General features: G+C 37.9%; 1 protein-coding gene across 1 annotated transcript; it reads left to right on the forward strand.

Moving 5' to 3' along the window:
* The first annotated feature begins 11,317 nt into the window (after window positions 1-11,317).
* LOC149833419 (protein CORTICAL MICROTUBULE DISORDERING 2-like) lies at window positions 11,318-18,320 on the forward strand. The gene is made up of 4 exons (XM_090013433.1): window positions 11,318-12,358; window positions 14,095-14,400; window positions 14,560-14,651; window positions 17,001-18,320. The coding sequence occupies exons 1-4, from the start codon at window positions 11,318-11,320 to the stop codon at window positions 17,896-17,898; spliced, it is 2,337 nt and encodes a 778-aa protein (XP_089869559.1). The 3' UTR covers window positions 17,899-18,320.
* The last annotated feature ends 282 nt before the right edge of the window (window positions 18,321-18,602 follow it).

The raw sequence follows: 18,602 nt of genomic DNA on the forward strand, positions 1-18,602 counted from the left end.
AACAAAAAAACTGATATCAAGCCCTATGCATAGCATAACATATATCAAGCTTCCAATAGCTTGTATATAAGGGATATTCAATCTTTCTTGTCCATCGCTAGGACTATCATTTTTACTCAATTTGACACCTTTTACCACAGATGACCTAACAGATTTGCAATCACTCATTTTAAATTTCTTGAGTATATGATTTATATATATTTCTTGACTCAAGCTTAAAAGTTTAAAATTTCTATCTCGAGTGATTTTAGTTCTAAGAACATAAGATGTCTCTCTTATGTCTTTTATCTCGAACTAAAAATTTAACCATGACTTGGTTTTGACATTCATATCATTGTCATTTTTAGCTAAAAGAATGCCATCCACATATGATGAGATATTGACAAATTTACTTTAACTTTTTTAGATATAAACACAAAGGTCAAATTTATTTAACACAAACCCTAATGACGTAATTGCCTTATGAAACTTTAAGTACCACTGACGTGATGATTGCTTGAGGTCATATAGGGATTTTTTCAACCTATATACTTTATCTTCTTTGCTTTTTATTATATAGCCTTTAGGTTGTTACATGAAAATGATTTCCTTGAGCTCACTATTAAGAAAAGCAGTTTTAACATCCATTTGATGTAAACTTAGGTCGTAGTGAGCTACAATAGCAAGAATTATCCTTATCAAGGCAAATTTTGCAACAGATAAATATGTGTCAACATAGTTTATCCATTCTTTTTGAGAAAATCCTTTAGCTACTAACTTCACTTTAAATTTATCAATACTACCACCGGACTGAAATTTCTTCTTTAAATTTTATTTACATCCAATGACTTTCCTTTACTTAGGTAAATCAATCAAGTTTTAAACCTGATTTTTTTATGGGCTCAATTTTCTCATCCATGGCTTTTACCCAGTCTGTTGACTCACGTGATTTTATTACCTCATCATATGATAGGTTATCTTCCATGTCTAAAGCATAACACAGTTCCTTCGACAGATAGCCATAATAATCATCCAAGTAAGACGTGAGAGCTCGAGACATTTTGTGGCCAACCTGAGACTGATGAGAATAAGATGGAGAACTTACAAATGGTTCATCATTACTTAAATATTCTTATGAGTCATCCGAGTCATAATATAAATCAAGAGGATCATCTCTATTTATTTTAGAAATAATTTATTCTATGTTTTGTTCTTTCAAGAATATAACATCTATACTTTCGGTTAAACCCTTATTAGGGTGGTAAAATCTATAACCTTTGGATCCTTTAGGATATCTAATAAAGATACACCGTATAGATTTTGTATCCAGTTTATCTCTTGATCGCTCTATAACCTTTATATGAGCTACTGAACCCCATCTACGAAGGTGACTTAGGTTGGGTTTTCTTCTTGTCCATGATTCATAAGGTGTGGAGACAATAGCTTTACAAAAAATCCTATTCAAAACATATATTGTTGTATGTATTACTTCTCCCTAAAATACTTTGGGTAATAAAGCATTAAATAACATCCATCTAACCATATCAAGAAGGATCACATTCAATCTTTTAGCCACACCATTTTGTTGAGAAGTGTCTGGAGTCGTAGTTTGAGGTCTAATCTCATTTGCCTTACAATATTCAGAAAATTTATTTAAGATATATTTTTCTCCTCAATCAGATTGTAAAACTTTAATCTTTCTACCAAGTTGGTTTTCGACTTCTTGACGATATTCTGCTTCATACTTATAAGTTATAAGGTATATATAACTATATCTTGAAAAGATATAAAATATTGCATTTCATTATGAGTTTCAGTCTTAAAGGGACCACAAATATCAGTGTGAATGGTTTTCAATAATTCATATGCTCTAATTACATTATGTGAAAAAAGTTTTCTTATCATTTTTTCATAAATACAGGGTTCACATCTGTGAAATGAAGATTCATTAAAGTCAGGTATTAGATTTAATTCAATATGTTTCTTTATTTTTTTTTAAATTAATATGTACAAGTCTTTGGTGCCAAACATTAAATCTATATTAAAGACATTGTCAATATAAGCAAAATTTGAAAGAATTTTATTCATGTCAGAATCATAAATTTTGAACAGACCATGTTGTTTATCAAAAACCCATCAAACAGGACTCAACCATGTTTTTCTATAGTAACCTTCACTAGTAAAAATCTAACTTCAAAACCCTTTATGACTCAGGTCAGAACAGACACTAGATTATGTTTCATGGATGATACAAACAAGACATTTGACAACAGAACATTGTTTCTAGAAGTTTCAATACGATAAGTCCCAACACCTATAGCATCAGAGTAGGTGTTGTTTCCCATATAGATGTTCACTGGGTTTATACTTGATCATGTCCACCATTTCTTGCTTTCTTATGACTATATAATGTGTCGCCCTAGAGTCCACCTTCTATCCAGAAAGAGCCTGGTCTATATATGAGCATTCCGATATCACATAGATTATATCACGCCTCTCCTTTTGTTGGTTATTTTCTGTTGTTCTTTCTATTGTTGTTTTTCATCTGACTCCAACAATCTTTCTTGAAGTGTTCAAGTTTTCCACACTTGAAGCACTTTACATGGGAGGTGGCTTCCTGCGGTTTGTGGAATGTTGGACTTTTTTTTTTTATCAAAATTTTTATTACCTTTAGAAAAATTTCTCTTAAAATGTGGGCATCTAAAAGGGATATGGCTGTGGTTTGGAGCATCTTTTGCGAGGTGTAATTCTCTTTTCTTGTCCTACTGTATATGTTGTTGCCTAATTTTAAGTTGAGCAGAAAGCTTTTCCAAAGTTAGATTTTTTGAGTTCAGTCTAAGAACAGTTTGCACCATCTTCCATGAAGATGAGAGACTATCCAAAATGATGGATATCTACGTACGATCAAAAATCACATTCCCAACAATCGCCAAATCTTTTGCCATTACAAATATTTTTTTACGTGGTCAACTACATTGTCATTTTCTTGCATTCTACACAAATTATATTGCTCCAAGAACAATTGAATGTGAGTTTCAAAGGTAGTATCATATTTCTATAAGATAGTATCAAACATAGATATTGTTGTAGGGTAATTTTCGAACACCCTAATAAGATTGTCATCCATATAGATAAGCATAATGGTTCTAGCCAACATGTTATCTCTTTTATATTTAAGAAAAATAATTTTGTCTGCTTCGGTAGCTTTGTCACAAGGGTCTCTCATTTTAGTAGTGAGGGCATTCTTGATTTTCTCTAAGATCAAAATGAGAGGAATCCTCCTTTTCCAAATATGAAAATTGATTCCATTTAATTTATCAGTTTTGGCCAATTTGGTTGCACAAACCCTATTAGTCATTTTTCTAAATTTAAGTATTTTATAATGACAATGCCTGATAAAGATATGTCCAACATTCAATAAGTAGATAAATAAAATAATATTAACCATGAACTTATAAAATATCACGTTGATAATCAATAAATTATTGATATCAAACTTGTTTTGTCATGCAAATACAAAAAAAATTGGAAGACAAACAAATTTTTTTATTTCAACTAAAACAAAGATTAATGAGGCAAACTGCAAACTCTGAGCACTTTTCTGTAATTTTAGAAAAGTTATAGGTGAGTATTGTAGGAAAAAATAGAACTCCCAAAACAGGACTTTTAAAAAAAATTAGGGGTTTTTCTACAAAATATCAAAAATATAAGTCTGTTTTTGATATATTTCAGAGTTCAGGTTTCTTTTTAAAAATTACTAGAAATCAAGGACCTGTTCTGTAAAGTCGGGATACAAACATCAAATATAAAAATTAATAAGGGCAAAACAGTAACTTCATTATAGCAGGATATATCAGAAAATAATGTAATGAACAAGGGCTAAAATATAAATTGACCGGGCAAGGACTTCACCGTTATGAATGGAAAAGACTAGGAGCATAATGTTACTTGCTAACCCGTATAAACCATCTAATCCTTCGAGAAACAGTTTCGAAAAAAAATTAAGTTAGTGAAGCTCTGCAAAAAAATTTGTTCTTCCTCCAAATGGCGATGAGGGTTTTATTTAACCAGCCCGTTCGGCTTGCTAGAAAAACAAAAAAGATGACAACGAAAAAAAATGCTCTGCTAAAGCCTTTTCTTGTCGGTTGGGTCACCAAAAAAACACAAATAACATAAACGGTGGTGACATGCCGATGATGAAAAAAGGAAAAAAATTACAAGTAATCTGCCTTTTGCCCTTTTTTTCTTCTTTGTTTTTTTTTTTTAGAAAAGAGAGGTCGTCAGATAGCGACGACCCTTTGTAAAAATTGTTTCTTGTTAATAAAAAAGTAAAGAGAAATAAAAAAACCCTTTCTTTTTCGGTTTTGTGTTTTTTTTTCAGTGAAGAGAGAGGTCGCCAGATACAGGCGACCCTCTGCAAAAAAAAAAATCTTGTTAATCGAAGAGAAAAGCGAAAAACCCTTTTTCCTTTTTTTTTGGTTTTGTTTTTTGCTTTCTTTTTTTAAAAGACGATCGCTGTTGACGACCCAATGTAGTGACCGGAAAAGTCCAGTGCCGACGATCGAAGACCCTCTGTTTAAAAAAAAAATTATATTTTTGTTTCTTTTTTTTAGGGGACAAAAAAAAAACAATGGGTTTTAACTTAAGGGGTCATCGATTTTTCTTTTCCAGTGACCCTTTAGCGTCTGACGCAGACCTCGATCCAGGGTCTGTGTTCTTTTTTGTTAAAACAATGTAACAAAAAAAAACTTTCACAGGGTTTTTGTTGCAGGGGCCTTTTTTTTATTTTAGTGGGGTAGGTCGCCATAATCTGGCAACCTATCAAACTTAAAAAAAATTATACGGTTAATGGAAAAGCGCCCTTTATTTTTATGTGTTGTCCAATTGCCTGATTTCCACCATTTGAGGTTGGAAATTTGATTGGATTCTGTTAGGTGCAGAGAAAAAAAAAACAACCCTTTTGAAATAACAGAGAAGCACTGACCTTTCTCGTGTTTGTTTTTCAGTGATTGTTGTTGCTCTGAGCATCAAATGGTGATCGATGATCTGAACATTGAGGTGGAAGCGAAATTTACACATAACAAGAACCTGACTCTGATACCACTGAAGGGATCTCGCAACCTGATGTGCACGAATTAAGAGAAGAATATCAGAGAGGTAAGATCATTACATGCCATCTTTAGGAGGGGGTCTGCTTTCTTAGTTTTCATATACGGTTTTCACTCCCTGGGTAGCCATTACCAGTTATTATGGGACTTTACAGATTTTCTCTCTAAATTCGGTGAACGGTTTTCACTCCCTGGGTAGCCATTACCAGCTATTATGGGACTTTACAGATTTTCTCTCTAAGGAGAGAAATTCGGTGAACAGTTTTACACTTAAGCTTATCCAAATGAAGTACGTTTAAATGTGCTTCATTTGGATAATGCCCTCAAACAGGTGGTTTCAAGCGTTCAAGAGAGACTGGAGCCACCTCTTGGTCATGTATGACCAACATGAATGGCTTCAGGATGAGCTCTGACGGTAATCTGCCAGAGCCCATACTTGCCTGATGTACACTCATTTTTCTTGGGGTTAAATGCAAGAATATGGATGAGAACCAGGAAATAGGGAAGAGTACCGGGGAATATGGACTCATTTACTCGTCCCAGCTTCAAACCGAGGTACAAGCTTGACTCATTTATAACACGGATGAGCCCAAGCTGGCTCGGTTCATTGTGCATTCCTAAGGGCAAGCAAAGCCTGCACGATTAGGTCTCTAATCCTGGGAGTGGTTTCTCTCTGTGAATATAAAAAAACAGAGAACGTTAGATTACATTTACGAAGTCCAATTCAAACAAAAAAAGGTTTTGTTATGCTGGTTGTAAGTGCAATCGAATGTAGCAAATATTAAGCTGACATAGATCTAGATAAAGCTAGCTAAAAAGTCTCCAAAAGGTGCAAATCAGTAAGAGTTCCTGGATTCGGTTGTAACATACACGAGGGAAAATTCTATTTAGAGGTCAACCATTTGCCCTTAATCTCAAAAAATAGACTTCACCTTTCTAAAATTCCTTGTATGGGCCACAGATTTCCTATAAATTGTCAAATAAGGACCTAAATTAATATTCATCATCTTGGAAAACATGTTTTTTCCCCGTACCGTCCTTTGAAATTGCATAATACTCGTTCATCCTTTTTTTATCATAAAGGTAAAATGCTCATTCATCTTCGTAAAAAAGAAAAACATAAATTGTTTGAACATTTGGTTATTAAGGTTATTATTGTAATTTGACTTATGATTTAACCTGACTTTAGCAAATAATAAAGTTAGGTCTTTGTTTGACTGTTTCTAACCTGAGAAAACAGTGACCTATATCAGGAAATTCAAAAGATGAGTCAAATTTTGGAATTATGGGCAAAGGTTGGGCCCTAAATAAAATTTTCCCTTAATATGAAGGCGTGCCCGGATTTAGAACAAAGTCGGAATCAAGTAAACGCATATGGTCAGATCTGGGTCGAATCAGGCTTAACCGGACCCACTTTACTTTGAAAAAATCTATAGATCTTTACTCATTTTTAGTGGATCCAATACCAGAACGTCTGAAATCAGCTGTGAGCTTTGAAACAGGGTTAACCCGAAAATAGACTTATTGCTTTAAACCAGGATTTAGTGATGGGTCAAGTATGACCCAACCCTTATCCAAAACATTTTTCATCCATATGTTTATACTGTTTTTAGACCCGAACCCATGTGGGCCACTCACCCCGATTATATCCATTAGGGATGCAAATGGTTGGGATCCGGAACAGCTAAATACATTGGGAATCAGATACGGAACAGCTAAAAATTGCGAAAGCTTCATCCCGGATCCGACCCATTTGCATCCCTAACAGCCATGGAAGGAGGTAAAGGGAAGAAAGTGACGTGGCAGGTCAGTGTGAGAACTTAAGTCTGCCCGTGTTGACGTGGCTGGTCGGATTTGAAGTTGGACGCAAAATGGCAGTACGAAACCTGAATTTTGATGAGCTTGTCGGATATGTTTTTAGATGGAATCGGGTTGGATTATGGGTCGGGTTAAGGTTCGGTTTGGAGCCAGATTTAGACTGGGATGCGGCATGCTGAATCCAAATCTAATTACTAATAGGATGTTACTTTGTTTATTGAACTCTGACTGGATATTTGGATCTGATATCAGATCCAAACCCAATCAATTGACATTTTTCGGTGCCACCACGAGCGACATCAAACGATCTCTTTATTAACTCATTTGGTATGTGGTCATAACCAATCACAAGGCAGTATTTACGAATCCAGCTTACAAAGGGCTCCGGACACTTGGGTAGGCGATTTGGCCAAGTTAAGGACATCACGAGTGAGTTCGATGCAAGAATTGCAAGGCTGCTTAGACCCGACTCATCTTGGGTCGGATATCTGAATTTGCAAGTTGGGCCTACTAAGAGCAGGCTTTTCGCCACGTGGCACGTCTAGGGCTGACGTCGCTATCCGAGCGACCGTAGGCATATAAACAAGCCCTCCATGATCCATCTCCGTCCCCCCATTCGTCATTTGAAAACAAACCCTTCTTTCTTTTTCCTCTTCCTTTTTTTCCCTTCTTTTCTTCCCCTTATCTTCCGTTTCGACACCGTCTTGGCGGGAAAACTTTTCGGCGAGAATCTCGCCTTAAAATACCAGCCGAAGAGCGGGGGAGTAGGGGTTTGATGAGGAAGAGCGGCCACAATCTGCCGGAAATGGAGGAGATCTCTGTGGTGGATGGTCCGAGCGTTTGGGGATCTATGGCGGGCCGGGAAGGGGTCGAGTGAGGGTTAGGTTTTCCGGTGGCGTGAAAACGACCTATTTCAGAGCGGCGGAGGAAGTCAAACGGTAAGCTTAAAGCCAGCATTTTCGCTTGTTTCCTTTGTTTCTTTTCGAGGGTTGTACAGAAACCGAACGTGTTGACTTTCCGGATACATCACGCGGGATAGGATTTCCCAAGCCATTTAACATCCAAACGTGGCTACCAAACTCCGGGTGTTTGCTGTTATGAACTCCAGGATTTTGAACTCGATACGTCCGGTTTAAAACCAGTAGCTTGGCATTTGGGAAATATCGGAATCCAAATATGCGAATTCGAGTTCTGAGTTGGCTCGGATTTCCAATTCCAGAACCGGAATTCCTGGAAATCCAAACTCCTAAATCTCTCATTTGTTTTTGTCCTTACCATTTTTTTGGTCGTTTATGTTCAACACGATCACTGGCGTGGTGTGATGTGTACGTCAACCGCAAGGAATTGTAAACAAATTAATACGAACTAATTATTTTATTCGAAAGAGTACTGGGCTGTGGATAAATTCGGGGAATACTTCCTTCTCATTGGGCTGCTGGTTGGACAATGCTGCTTTTGTATCGTCGACTCTTGAAATACCTAAAATACCCCCAGAAGGTTTATGTAATCAAAGGTCTATTAACCCAAAATGTTATCGCACGGCCCTTTTGGCTTTATCTCGCCGACAGAATATCCGGAACACCGACACCTGTGGATGTGGGGGGGGGGGGTATTACTGTCATTTCATACGGCTATTTTGTCTTTGAGAGCGCCCTGGAGATCGCCGTATGGCATCTCGTTTGTCGTCGCCATCCTTAACAAAATGTACCGATAATTTTAAAAATATCGTGATTTTTATCTCTTTTTAAAAGCTGTTACGTTTTCCCCCAAAAGAAGAATATTTCCGAAGTATCTCCGATTTCTTTGCAGTTTTATTGAAGTTGTTCGTAATGCATCTGTTATTATTTTTATTTTTTAAATTTTGCTCGCCCGATATTTTCCTTGCGATATCGTTTGGATGTGTACAGTGTACACATCCTTGGATCAATACGACGATAATAATAATAATAATAATAATAATAATAATAATAATAATAATAATAATAATAATAATAATAATAATAATAATAGTCATTTTAAAACCACAGAGGGCATTTTTGTCATTATGTTATTATCTGCCCACCTTTACAGAAGTCAGGCACTGTTGGGGCTGAGTACAGCAGTCAGGAAGTGCTGCGCTCAGCGAAGCAAAAAGAAAAAGTTGCGTACTTGAAAAATGTTTACTGGGTTGAACTGAAGAACCAAGCCCACGCGACTTTGCTGCCACGTTTGTTACCTGGCTTACATTATCATGGAGTTGTCAACGCTTTTTTGAGTTTTGACATATGATGTCATTCAAAGCAAAGGTTAGCTTATTTCTCGGTGGTGATAGAATGACCCGGATTAACAACTACAAATCAAGCACGGTATCACATGATCCAATGAGTGAGGTTATTCAGACAAATCCAGCTCCCTCATTAAATATTTTGAAACGAAATTAATGATAAGCACGGTAACTTTGAAGGACATTTTAGGTACTTTAATTAAAGGAGTCCTTGGTCATTAATGAAATAGGGGATCTAATCATCAAACCACCTTCCATTATGGCATCATATATGTTTGATACATTTTATTTTGATATATAACTATTTAATAATGGTCTATTTTTAACGTTAGCATTGCTTTCTTTCTTGGCCAACTAGATAACAGGCAGCGAAACAGATGAGAGTCAGCATTCTTTTTTTTTGGGTTAGGGTGTAAATAATTGATGGGGATGTTATTTAAAGATTTGCACATGCTGCACGTCACTATGTGTGCAATGAGGAAATTGTCTTTTTTTTGTGTGCTTTCTTTTATGAACAGAGACCGATTATAGAGCATTATTCTCTTGAGTTGGTGTACTTTGTGCTATTCTATAGTTTTGATGAATACGGTGACTTTGGAATTTATTCTGATGCTCGTCGGTTTGTTAGCCACATCGAAAAAGAGGTTAAAAACTCGTTATTCTCTTGTTGGTGAATGCTAAAACCAAGACTATCTATCAGAGAAAACTTAAAAGGATGTAAAGCCAAACTATGGTGACAATAAGAAAATTTAAGTTGGACATTAGGACGGTAGCCTTGAAAATTAGCTCGATAGCTCCTAAAGTCGAACCCCCTTTCTATCTTATCCAAGAAGCCCATGATCAGTAATCTCAGAGGTGTGAGGAAGAAAATTAAAAGAGAGAGTAGCAGTGAAAAATCTTGCATTTTCTGACAAGAAAAATATGAAGCAATTTTGAGTTGGGTTGAAAATGAGCCACTTAGGCTCTTAGCTCGTCAATGAGTTTTTTTCAGCCTCTTCTCTAGTCCTCTACAGACAACAGTCTGAAAAAATCAGAAAAAAGGCAAAAAGAAGGATGGGACTTAGACTAGGCAGGTGGTCTAGGTTTAATTCTCGTGGGTGTCGCTCCTTCCCAAGCCGAAGCATAGTGACTCCTCGGGGTTAAGGGTAATCCCACGGAGTTTTATGCTCTTAGGACAGTGACCCTTAGTACGACAGGCAAAGCCATCGGGGTTAGGTTTATGATCCTGTGGTGGTTTCTCCCTGTAAATATAAAAAAAATGACCAGAGAAATTCACGACTTTTTCTAAGAAAAGAAAAGTATATAAAACATGGAATTTTGGCTTGACCGAAACAGCTCCTTACGTCACTTTCTCTTTGGACAACACCATAAAAACAATGGGAGAACCGATACGTGCTAGATTTGGATCTCAGAAAATGACCAAAGTGTCCGTGAATGTGGCGTTTTTTGTTACCTAGCTTTCACATGGCAAAATATAGGAGACGCACAGTTGAAAACGGGCGGCAGCAGTCGCGAGCAGGTTGCCCATGTGCAGATTGAGGGTCATGGTCACTCAACCACTGCTCTCTTTGATTGTCTGCCGATAACAATTTCCCTTTCTTGATAATTCAGTTTTGTGGGTCATGTTCCTTGCCTCTCCATTGAATTGGTTCGTTAGGCTGGAGTTTGTTCATGGCAAAAGAGACAGAGGGGAGTAACTCAATCATGCAAGTTACCTTTCCTTCTGCAACACCCATCATCCAGCTCCACCACCAAAGCTTCAGGCCTTGGTGATGAAGCAGAAAAAGGCATTTAGTGTTAACCTTTCTCATTCAATCACCAAAGCCAACGTTTCAAAACATGAAACTTCTTAGTTTTGGTGTTCAAAGTCCGGGGCTTATTGGTTGCCTTGGTTTTTGAAGATAACCAAAAGAATATCCAGAAAAAAAGGGAACAATCTGGCCTTTCTTTTGTCGATCAAGGACACCCAAGTAGTGATTTGGAAGGAAATCAAAACTTGTGCTTTTTGGTTCTCAAATCTTCCCTTGATTCTTGGTGGGCAAGCATAAGAGAAGGTACAGAAAGAAAAGTCTATGAAAAGTATGTTGCTTGGATTCTGATGATATGATCTTGCTTTCAGAGTGTTGCTCTCTAGTATCCAAACGGTCTAATGGCTACCTTGGTTCCTGGAGTTCTTTTGAAGCTGCTTCAGCATATGAAAACAGATGTGAAGATTGCAGGTGAGCACAGATCGGTTCTATTGCAAATTATAAGCATTGTTCCTGCACTAGCCGGGGGAGACCTGTGGCCCAATCAAGGTTTCTATTTGAAGGTTTCTGATTCTTCTCATGCCACCTATGTTACTTTGCCTGATGAGCATGATGATCTCATCCTTAGTGATAAACTCCAACTGGGTCAGTTCATTCACGTCGAAAGATTGGAATTTGCATCCCCTGTGCCCATTTTAAGAGGTGTGAAACCTGTTCCTGGTAGGCATCCATGCGTAGGAAACCCCGAGGATCTTGTTGCCACTCATTCTCTTTGTTTTCTCAATCAATCTGGTTCTGATGGGAAGGACTCAAGCTATGCGTTGAGTCGAAAAAATGGCGAAAATGGAGCTGGGCAGAAAACAAGACTGGCATCTAATTCATCAACAGAGGCAAAAGACAGTAAACTGGCATCGAAACTCTTCAATAGAAATTCGGGGGATTCAGAGAAGGTGAAAGTATTCGATAGATCGAGATCTCTGCCTCTGAAGCCGGTTATTGGTTCAAAGGAGAAGGAGAGCAATGCTGCTGCTTCATTGGTGCTCGCGGCCAAATTGAAACCGCTGAACATCCGATCGATCCCTTCATCGCCAACGAGCTGTTTTTCGTTGCCTACTTCATTCGAGAAATTCTCTGATGGTGTTAAGGAGCAGGGGAAGATCCGGATGAATTTTTCGTCTGCGAAGCAATCTGTTGTTCCCAAGGGATCGGAGAAGACCCTTAGACAGGGATTGTTGGAGAAGGCAGCATCTGTGTTAAAGGGAAGTGCAACAGGCAAGAGATTGACAGCTGTGACTCCTATAGTGCATATGCTTAATGGGATTGAACTCAGGCAGAAAGCTCTGAGAAAGAGCTGGGAAGGAGCCATTGAACTGAAAGGCAAGGAAAGTTCAGCCTTGAGGCCGGTCAAGAAAGAACCCAGATCAGATTCCCGTAGTTCTTCAGTGAGTTCTCGTTTTACGTCTCCCTTAATTTTGTTTGTAACATTGATTTCTTCTAGTTAATGGATCTATCTAATCTTTTTTATCCTTTTTCAAATACATTAAAGTCGATGCATTTTTGTGTGTGGGATATATATTTGCTACTGTCTACTGTATGTACAATCTAATTGGAAAATCATAGGTACAAGTATCCACTCAATCTGACCTCACAGATGTATTCAGCATGGTTTGTTCATTAGGGGTCATACTTTGAATCTTTTTTTTTTAATGTAAAATCATAGTTTTTAAGTCAAAATTTTAGCACATTGTGGGCCATTCATTTTTGAAGCCCTTTGAAAAACAACTTACATGTTGAAAAGCGTGATCCAAAACCTATTTTCTACTAAAGAAAGTATATAGATCGCATTTGTAATGTTAGATCTATGGAAAAAGTATAAAAAAAATGTTTTCTACTAGATTTCAAGTACGAATGACTGTAGTATATATATATATATATATATATATATAAGAGAGAGAGAGAGAGAGAGAGAGAGAGAGAGAGAGAGAGAGAGAGAGAGAGAGAGAGAGAGAGAGAGAGAGAGAGAGAGAGAGACGACCGTATCAACAAACACGCAAAGTGTTTGATGATGGTCGGACAGTTTTACGCCGCTTATCGTGCGTGATCAGCAGTAGAAAACCTTTTTTTTTCGTAAAAGGGGTGTTTTAGCAGCGGTCACAACCGCTGCTAAAATGTAACGGATGCTGGGCACGTCCTACCCGCATCCGATGCCCAGCACGTCCGACGATACGGGCTGCTCTCTCTCTCTCTTTATATATATATATATAGGTATATATATATATATATAGGTTTCTCAGAAAGATCTTGTGTGGACTTCGTGCCAAGTTGCATGGTGGTGAGAATCTCATACAGATCTTCACAATCTCTGTGGAAGCTGACCTGAGGTATCCTTGTTAAAATGTAGTCTCTCTCTTATATATATATATATCAAACTCGATAAGAGTATTTATGTAATTTCACAGCTTTTACGCATATTCTCGCTTGAGAATATGATTGTACATTTTCTCCTTTTTCTTTTGTTGTATTTTTTCTTTTTTGTGTTTTTTATTTTTTCTTTTTGGTTTGATGTGACATGGGGGGGCTCTCAATGCACATGTTGGAGCCCCCTCCAACGGTTAGAATTCTAACCGTTGGAGGGGCTCCAACATGTGTATTGGAGCTCCCTCCCCCCCCCCCCCCCCCCCCCGCCCATTGTCTTATAAATAGGGGTGATTGATCCCCTTTAGGTTTCTCTATCTTTTTGTAAAGCCCCTCTTGGGACCCAATTTATTGCAGTTGATATTTTTTATGCTCTTTGCATTTGTATCCTTGCCTTTGTGCACTTGTGAGAGTTCTCCTTTGTGCACATTTCGTGTTTTTAGCATTGTGTTTATACACAAAATCTCTTTTTAGAGAGATTTTCACCATCCTATGCTAACGATCTGGGTCGGGGCCATGATATTAGGCTTTATTTGATTTGTTTGTTCTCGCTTAATCTCACACTGTGATCTTTGCGTCGGTGCCTGGATACAGTTTGAAATCAATGTGTCTCTGCGGTTTTATGTTTCTTCTTTTTTCTGTATTTTGTTGTTTTTTCGGATAACAAAGGAATCACACCTTTCTTTGTCATATCCTTTTCCGTGGATAATTGACCATATCTTTGATCATGGAAAACCTTCACCTAACTCTTAATGAAAATTAGGGTCCTCTCAAGAAGTTGGCTGTGAATGAAAAATCATCAACCAAGGAGGATACCAAAGCTCAAGCTCTACAATCATCGAAGAAAGTATATGTGGATAAGGTTCCTGAAGTATCTGCGGATAAAATTCATGATGCACCAGAAAAGTCAAGTAAGCCTAAGATATCTCTTGGGAAGAAAGCATCTGGAGAGGGCTCTAATAATATCATTCCTGGGAACTTGGTCAAGATCGCTCTCAGCAGTAGAAAGTTGATCGACAATAGTATTTCTGGGCCCTCCCTTCCACCCTGCCTACCAAAGCTTGGGAAGGTATAATTCTCTTGATAATCTTATCTCCATGAGAATACACTCCCTATAAGTTTCACATTGAGATATATTTCTCCAGAGTCTGGTAGAATTGCTTTAAACATGATGTTATGAAATTATTACACTTCTAGCATAGTTGGCAATTAACTTGTTGCTTAGCAGGAGGTTATGAGATATAGAGATGCGGCACAGCTAGCTGCTATTGAAGCCATGCAGGAAGCTTCTGCTGCAGATAGCTTGATTCGATGTTTGAGGTAAATAGCTGTTGCAAATCATTGTTCTAGGTTGGCGCTAGTGGAATCTGAGGTTTTATATTGATGAAGTGTATTCGATAGCCTATTATACAAAACCACATTATGCTTTTGTGCAACCAGACTAATGTGCTTACTGCCGTTACTTGCCATCCAAATATTCTTTTTCTTAAATGATTTTTCTGAATTTCATAGTTTAAGAAATGTCACCTTTCTTGATTGATATACCGTTTTTTATTTTTATTGGATTCAAAATATGTGAATATTATAAATGGCTTCTGTCTATTTTGTTTGACGGCATGTTGGTTCTGTATTCTATGGATTCCCCTTGACAGTGACAAAACTTAAAGAAATTGATTTTTTTAAAATTTTGCATTTTGGCTAAATCTCGGCAATAAAAAATAAATTAAAAATATAAACAAATAAATAAAAAAATAAATTTTATAAGGAAATGTAAATAAAAATTATTTAAAAATAAAAACCACAGGGGTTTTTCACAATAAATAGTTGATAAAAGCATAAATATCACTTTTAAAATATGATATTTATGTTTTTGATGAAAAACTCATGAGAAATTACTATTTTTTACTTTTGGGTAATTTCTCGTGATATTTTCTTGAGATTTTCATAAATCTCGCCAGACTTGTCACTATTCCCCTTGAATAGACAAAGCACAATGCAAAATGTACTTCTGTCACTATAGTTCAATTCGCCATAGGCTACACAAGTGACTGTGGCTGTTACCTCTCATTTACAAATATATGGGAAAAATTTCTCTGGATTTTGTCACTGCATTATGGTCTTCCCACACAGAGTAAGCTAATTAGGCAGCTCAGTGTAAGTTCATGCTCTTCAATATGCCGAAATGCATTATATGTGCAATGTTTTCCTAGAAAACAATGTGAGGAAATGCCTAGAGTTAGCTTTAATGCTACAGTGATAACATTTGAACAGCCTTATTATTTTCTCCATTTTAGTCTTTTAAATTTGTAGGCTCCTAAAAGAGCTTAAGAAGGTAAAATACCTTCTGAGGCATGGGCAGAAGAAGGTAAAAAGTTGACATTCATTACACCACCCAAGAGCAAACAGACATGAAAAATAAGATTTGTTAGTTTTTGGTAATGTAGCTTCTTATCATTAAAGAATTGAAATATCTCTACCACTGCCCCATGCAGCATAGAGTATGGGTGGGTTAGTGCTCTCATTTTCTCAAGAATGGTTAATGGTGGTGATTTGTTGCCCAATGTATTCAATCACCACATGGAAACATGGACTAAACTGCCATCCACCAAAATACAGCATCCTCTGATCCTCTTGCTCAGCCTACCTGCCTTAAATACATTTTGAGGAAATTTCCATTTCGGGGCCAACATTTTGCCTCTAATTCCAAATATGGGCCTCATGTTTCTGAAATTCCAAATATTGGCCTCTGTTTTCCTGGAAACTGCCAACCAAGGGCCTGCATTTATTGTTGTCCTTTAACTCAGGTTAGATCACAAGTCAAATTACAAGAGTGGCCTTTCATCATTAATAGGCAGGACCTTGCAACTAGTGGGAATCATCAGTCCGTCGAAGAAAGAAAAAAACTTAAAATCATTACTGTGTGTTGAATAAATGGGCAGATCTGCGGCAGCCTGAGTTTTTGCTGATTATTCAGAACCTAAAGCTCTAATATATCACAAAAGTGGTATAAAACTTTGACCAAGTTGAACCAGGTACTTAGAAACCTCAGGCTCTAATTATGGCATTCAGAAAATAAAAGAATGCAGTAGATCTTAGTTCAAGATTATAGAAAACTAGCAAACTTAGCAGATAATTCTTTAGAAGGTCAAGCAATGCATTCTGTTTGATGAAGAGGATAAAATTGTTCAGACATTCTTGCTACATGTACACAAGTCCATTCTGTTAGTGTACCTGAGGACTGAAAGCCACTAATTCAGTGACATCTGTCAGCCTGAGAAGTATGATACTTTATAACTCATTCAAAACTAGGGTTCAACATCAGGCCGGGCTGGCCTGGCCTGAATAGAGCATGTTGGCTGATGCAAACCCAGGCACAACATATGACTGGCTCAGTTATTATCAGGTTTGGGATGTGATCAGGCTACCCGGTTTCTTGGCAGGCTTGTGTGAACCCAGGCCCAACAGAAGACTGGCTCAGTTATTATCAGGTTTGGGATGGGATCAGGCTACCCGGTTTCTTGGCAGGCTTGTGCGAACCCAGGCCCAACATAAGACTGGCTCAGTTATTATTGGGTTTCAACAATAAATATATGTCCTGTTGATAATGATTGTTTTCATTGTCTATTTTCATTATTTTTTAAGTAATTTATATTGTCTAATTAATTGCAGTGTGTATGCTGAGCTCAATTCATCAGCTAAAGAAGACAACCCACAACCCGCAGTTGAACAATTCCTGAGCCTCCATGAAGACCTCAGCAGGGTCAGTGCAATTGCTGAATCTTTATCTCAATTGGTACCTGCCAGATCACCTGAAAATGAAGAGCCTGACAAGTGCGCAACAGAAGCAGCCCTGAAAATCTCATCTGAACAACAAAAGCGAGCTACTTCCTGGGTTCAAGCGGCATTAGCCACAGAATTGTCACCTTTCTCTGTATATAGCCATCGTTCCACTGCATCTAGTTTAGCTCCAATTCCTACCCTTGCCAAAACCAAGCTATCCTCTGATCAGCCTGTGGTAATTTTCGATAATTTCTCAAAAACTGCAGCCCAGAAGCCACAGAGCAAAGTCCGGGCTACCTCAAGTTTGAAGACAACAGTTACAGCACCACGTCGTGTCAGTGTTGGGTTAGTGACATCTCAGAAAAATCACGTGCTGCCTCCGGCAGAGTGGACCAAGGGTTCTGGGATGGCAGACGCTGCTAACTTGGCTAAAAATCTGAGGGTGGAGTCTCAGGAGTGGTTCTTGGGTTTTGTAGAGAAGTTTTTGGATGCTGATGGAGATGCCAATGCCAGAAACCAGTCAGTTTCTGGCTTTGCTGTGCCAGACAACGGCCACATTGTTAGCATGCTAACACAGCTCAAGAGAGTGAATGACTGGTTGGATGAAGCCAGTTCTGGGAAGGAAAACGATGATGCAGGCTCTCTGTCAGAAACCATTGAACGCCTCAGGAAAAAGATATACGAATATCTGCTTACACATGTGGAGTCAGCTGCAGCTGCACTTGGTAACCAGCCGAGTCTTGCGCCAGTGCCTAGCAAGGCTCCAGAGGCAAAGGCAGCAAGATGAGTGGCTCCTTTCTTTCAAGGCTGTCATCACGGTACCATACATGCCACCTCTCTTGGTATATGCTGTTACGATTGTGAATGTTAGCAGTCAAGCAACTCACTCACATCTTTGTGTGCGTGCATGGTGCTTGCTTGCACGTCTCGGTGAGATGGTTGGTGGAGTTTTTCAACAGTGAGACAAGTAATATGGCCGAGTAAAGTGCCATTACAAATCACTGCTTGATGTACAAAAAGGGATGAAAACATAGTGTGGTAAAGAAATCTTTTTCCTTTTGTTCTAGTGGTTGTGTTAACCTGTGAAGCTTCAAGTTAACTCGATATGAAAGGAGGGCATGGGATTGAATTTGTATCATCAAAAGAAAATAGAATCGTAACATGGATATTTGGATTCTAAGCTGAAAATGGAGGCCTGTTTTTCTGTAAGGTTGTTAACATTGCCTTATATTGGCTATCTGGTAGGATAGTGATTGAATGAGTGTTAAAATCTTGTAACTAAAAGAGTGCACCTTAAAGGGTGAGTTTGAATACCATTGTATCTGATATCCATGCATTGCATTTGGTGGGGTCCACGAGGAATCCGTCTCTTGCAAACGGTTGATTTCAAGTACACGAGTTTGAGAACCAAAAAAAGGATTCAGATTCGTGAATCTGTTAGCTTGAAGATAGGAGGGGAGAGAACGTGGATCTCAGATCGGCGCAGGTATC

The sequence above is a fragment of the Nuphar pumila genome, chromosome 7, assembly GCF_984573655.1.
Source record: "Nuphar pumila chromosome 7, dmNupPumi1.hap1.1, whole genome shotgun sequence".
NCBI classification, from domain to species: domain Eukaryota; kingdom Viridiplantae; phylum Streptophyta; class Magnoliopsida; order Nymphaeales; family Nymphaeaceae; genus Nuphar; species Nuphar pumila.

Coding starts and splice junctions, on each gene's coding strand:
- LOC149833419 (XM_090013433.1), top strand. CDS start 11,318: ATGGCTACCTTGGTTCCTGGAGTTCTTTTGAAGCTGCTTCAGCATATG. Junction 14,401..14,559: donor GCCTACCAAAGCTTGGGAAG/GTATAATTCTCT, acceptor GTTGCTTAGCAG/GAGGTTATGAGATATAGAGA. Junction 14,652..17,000: donor AGCTTGATTCGATGTTTGAG/GTAAATAGCTGT, acceptor AATTAATTGCAG/TGTGTATGCTGAGCTCAATT.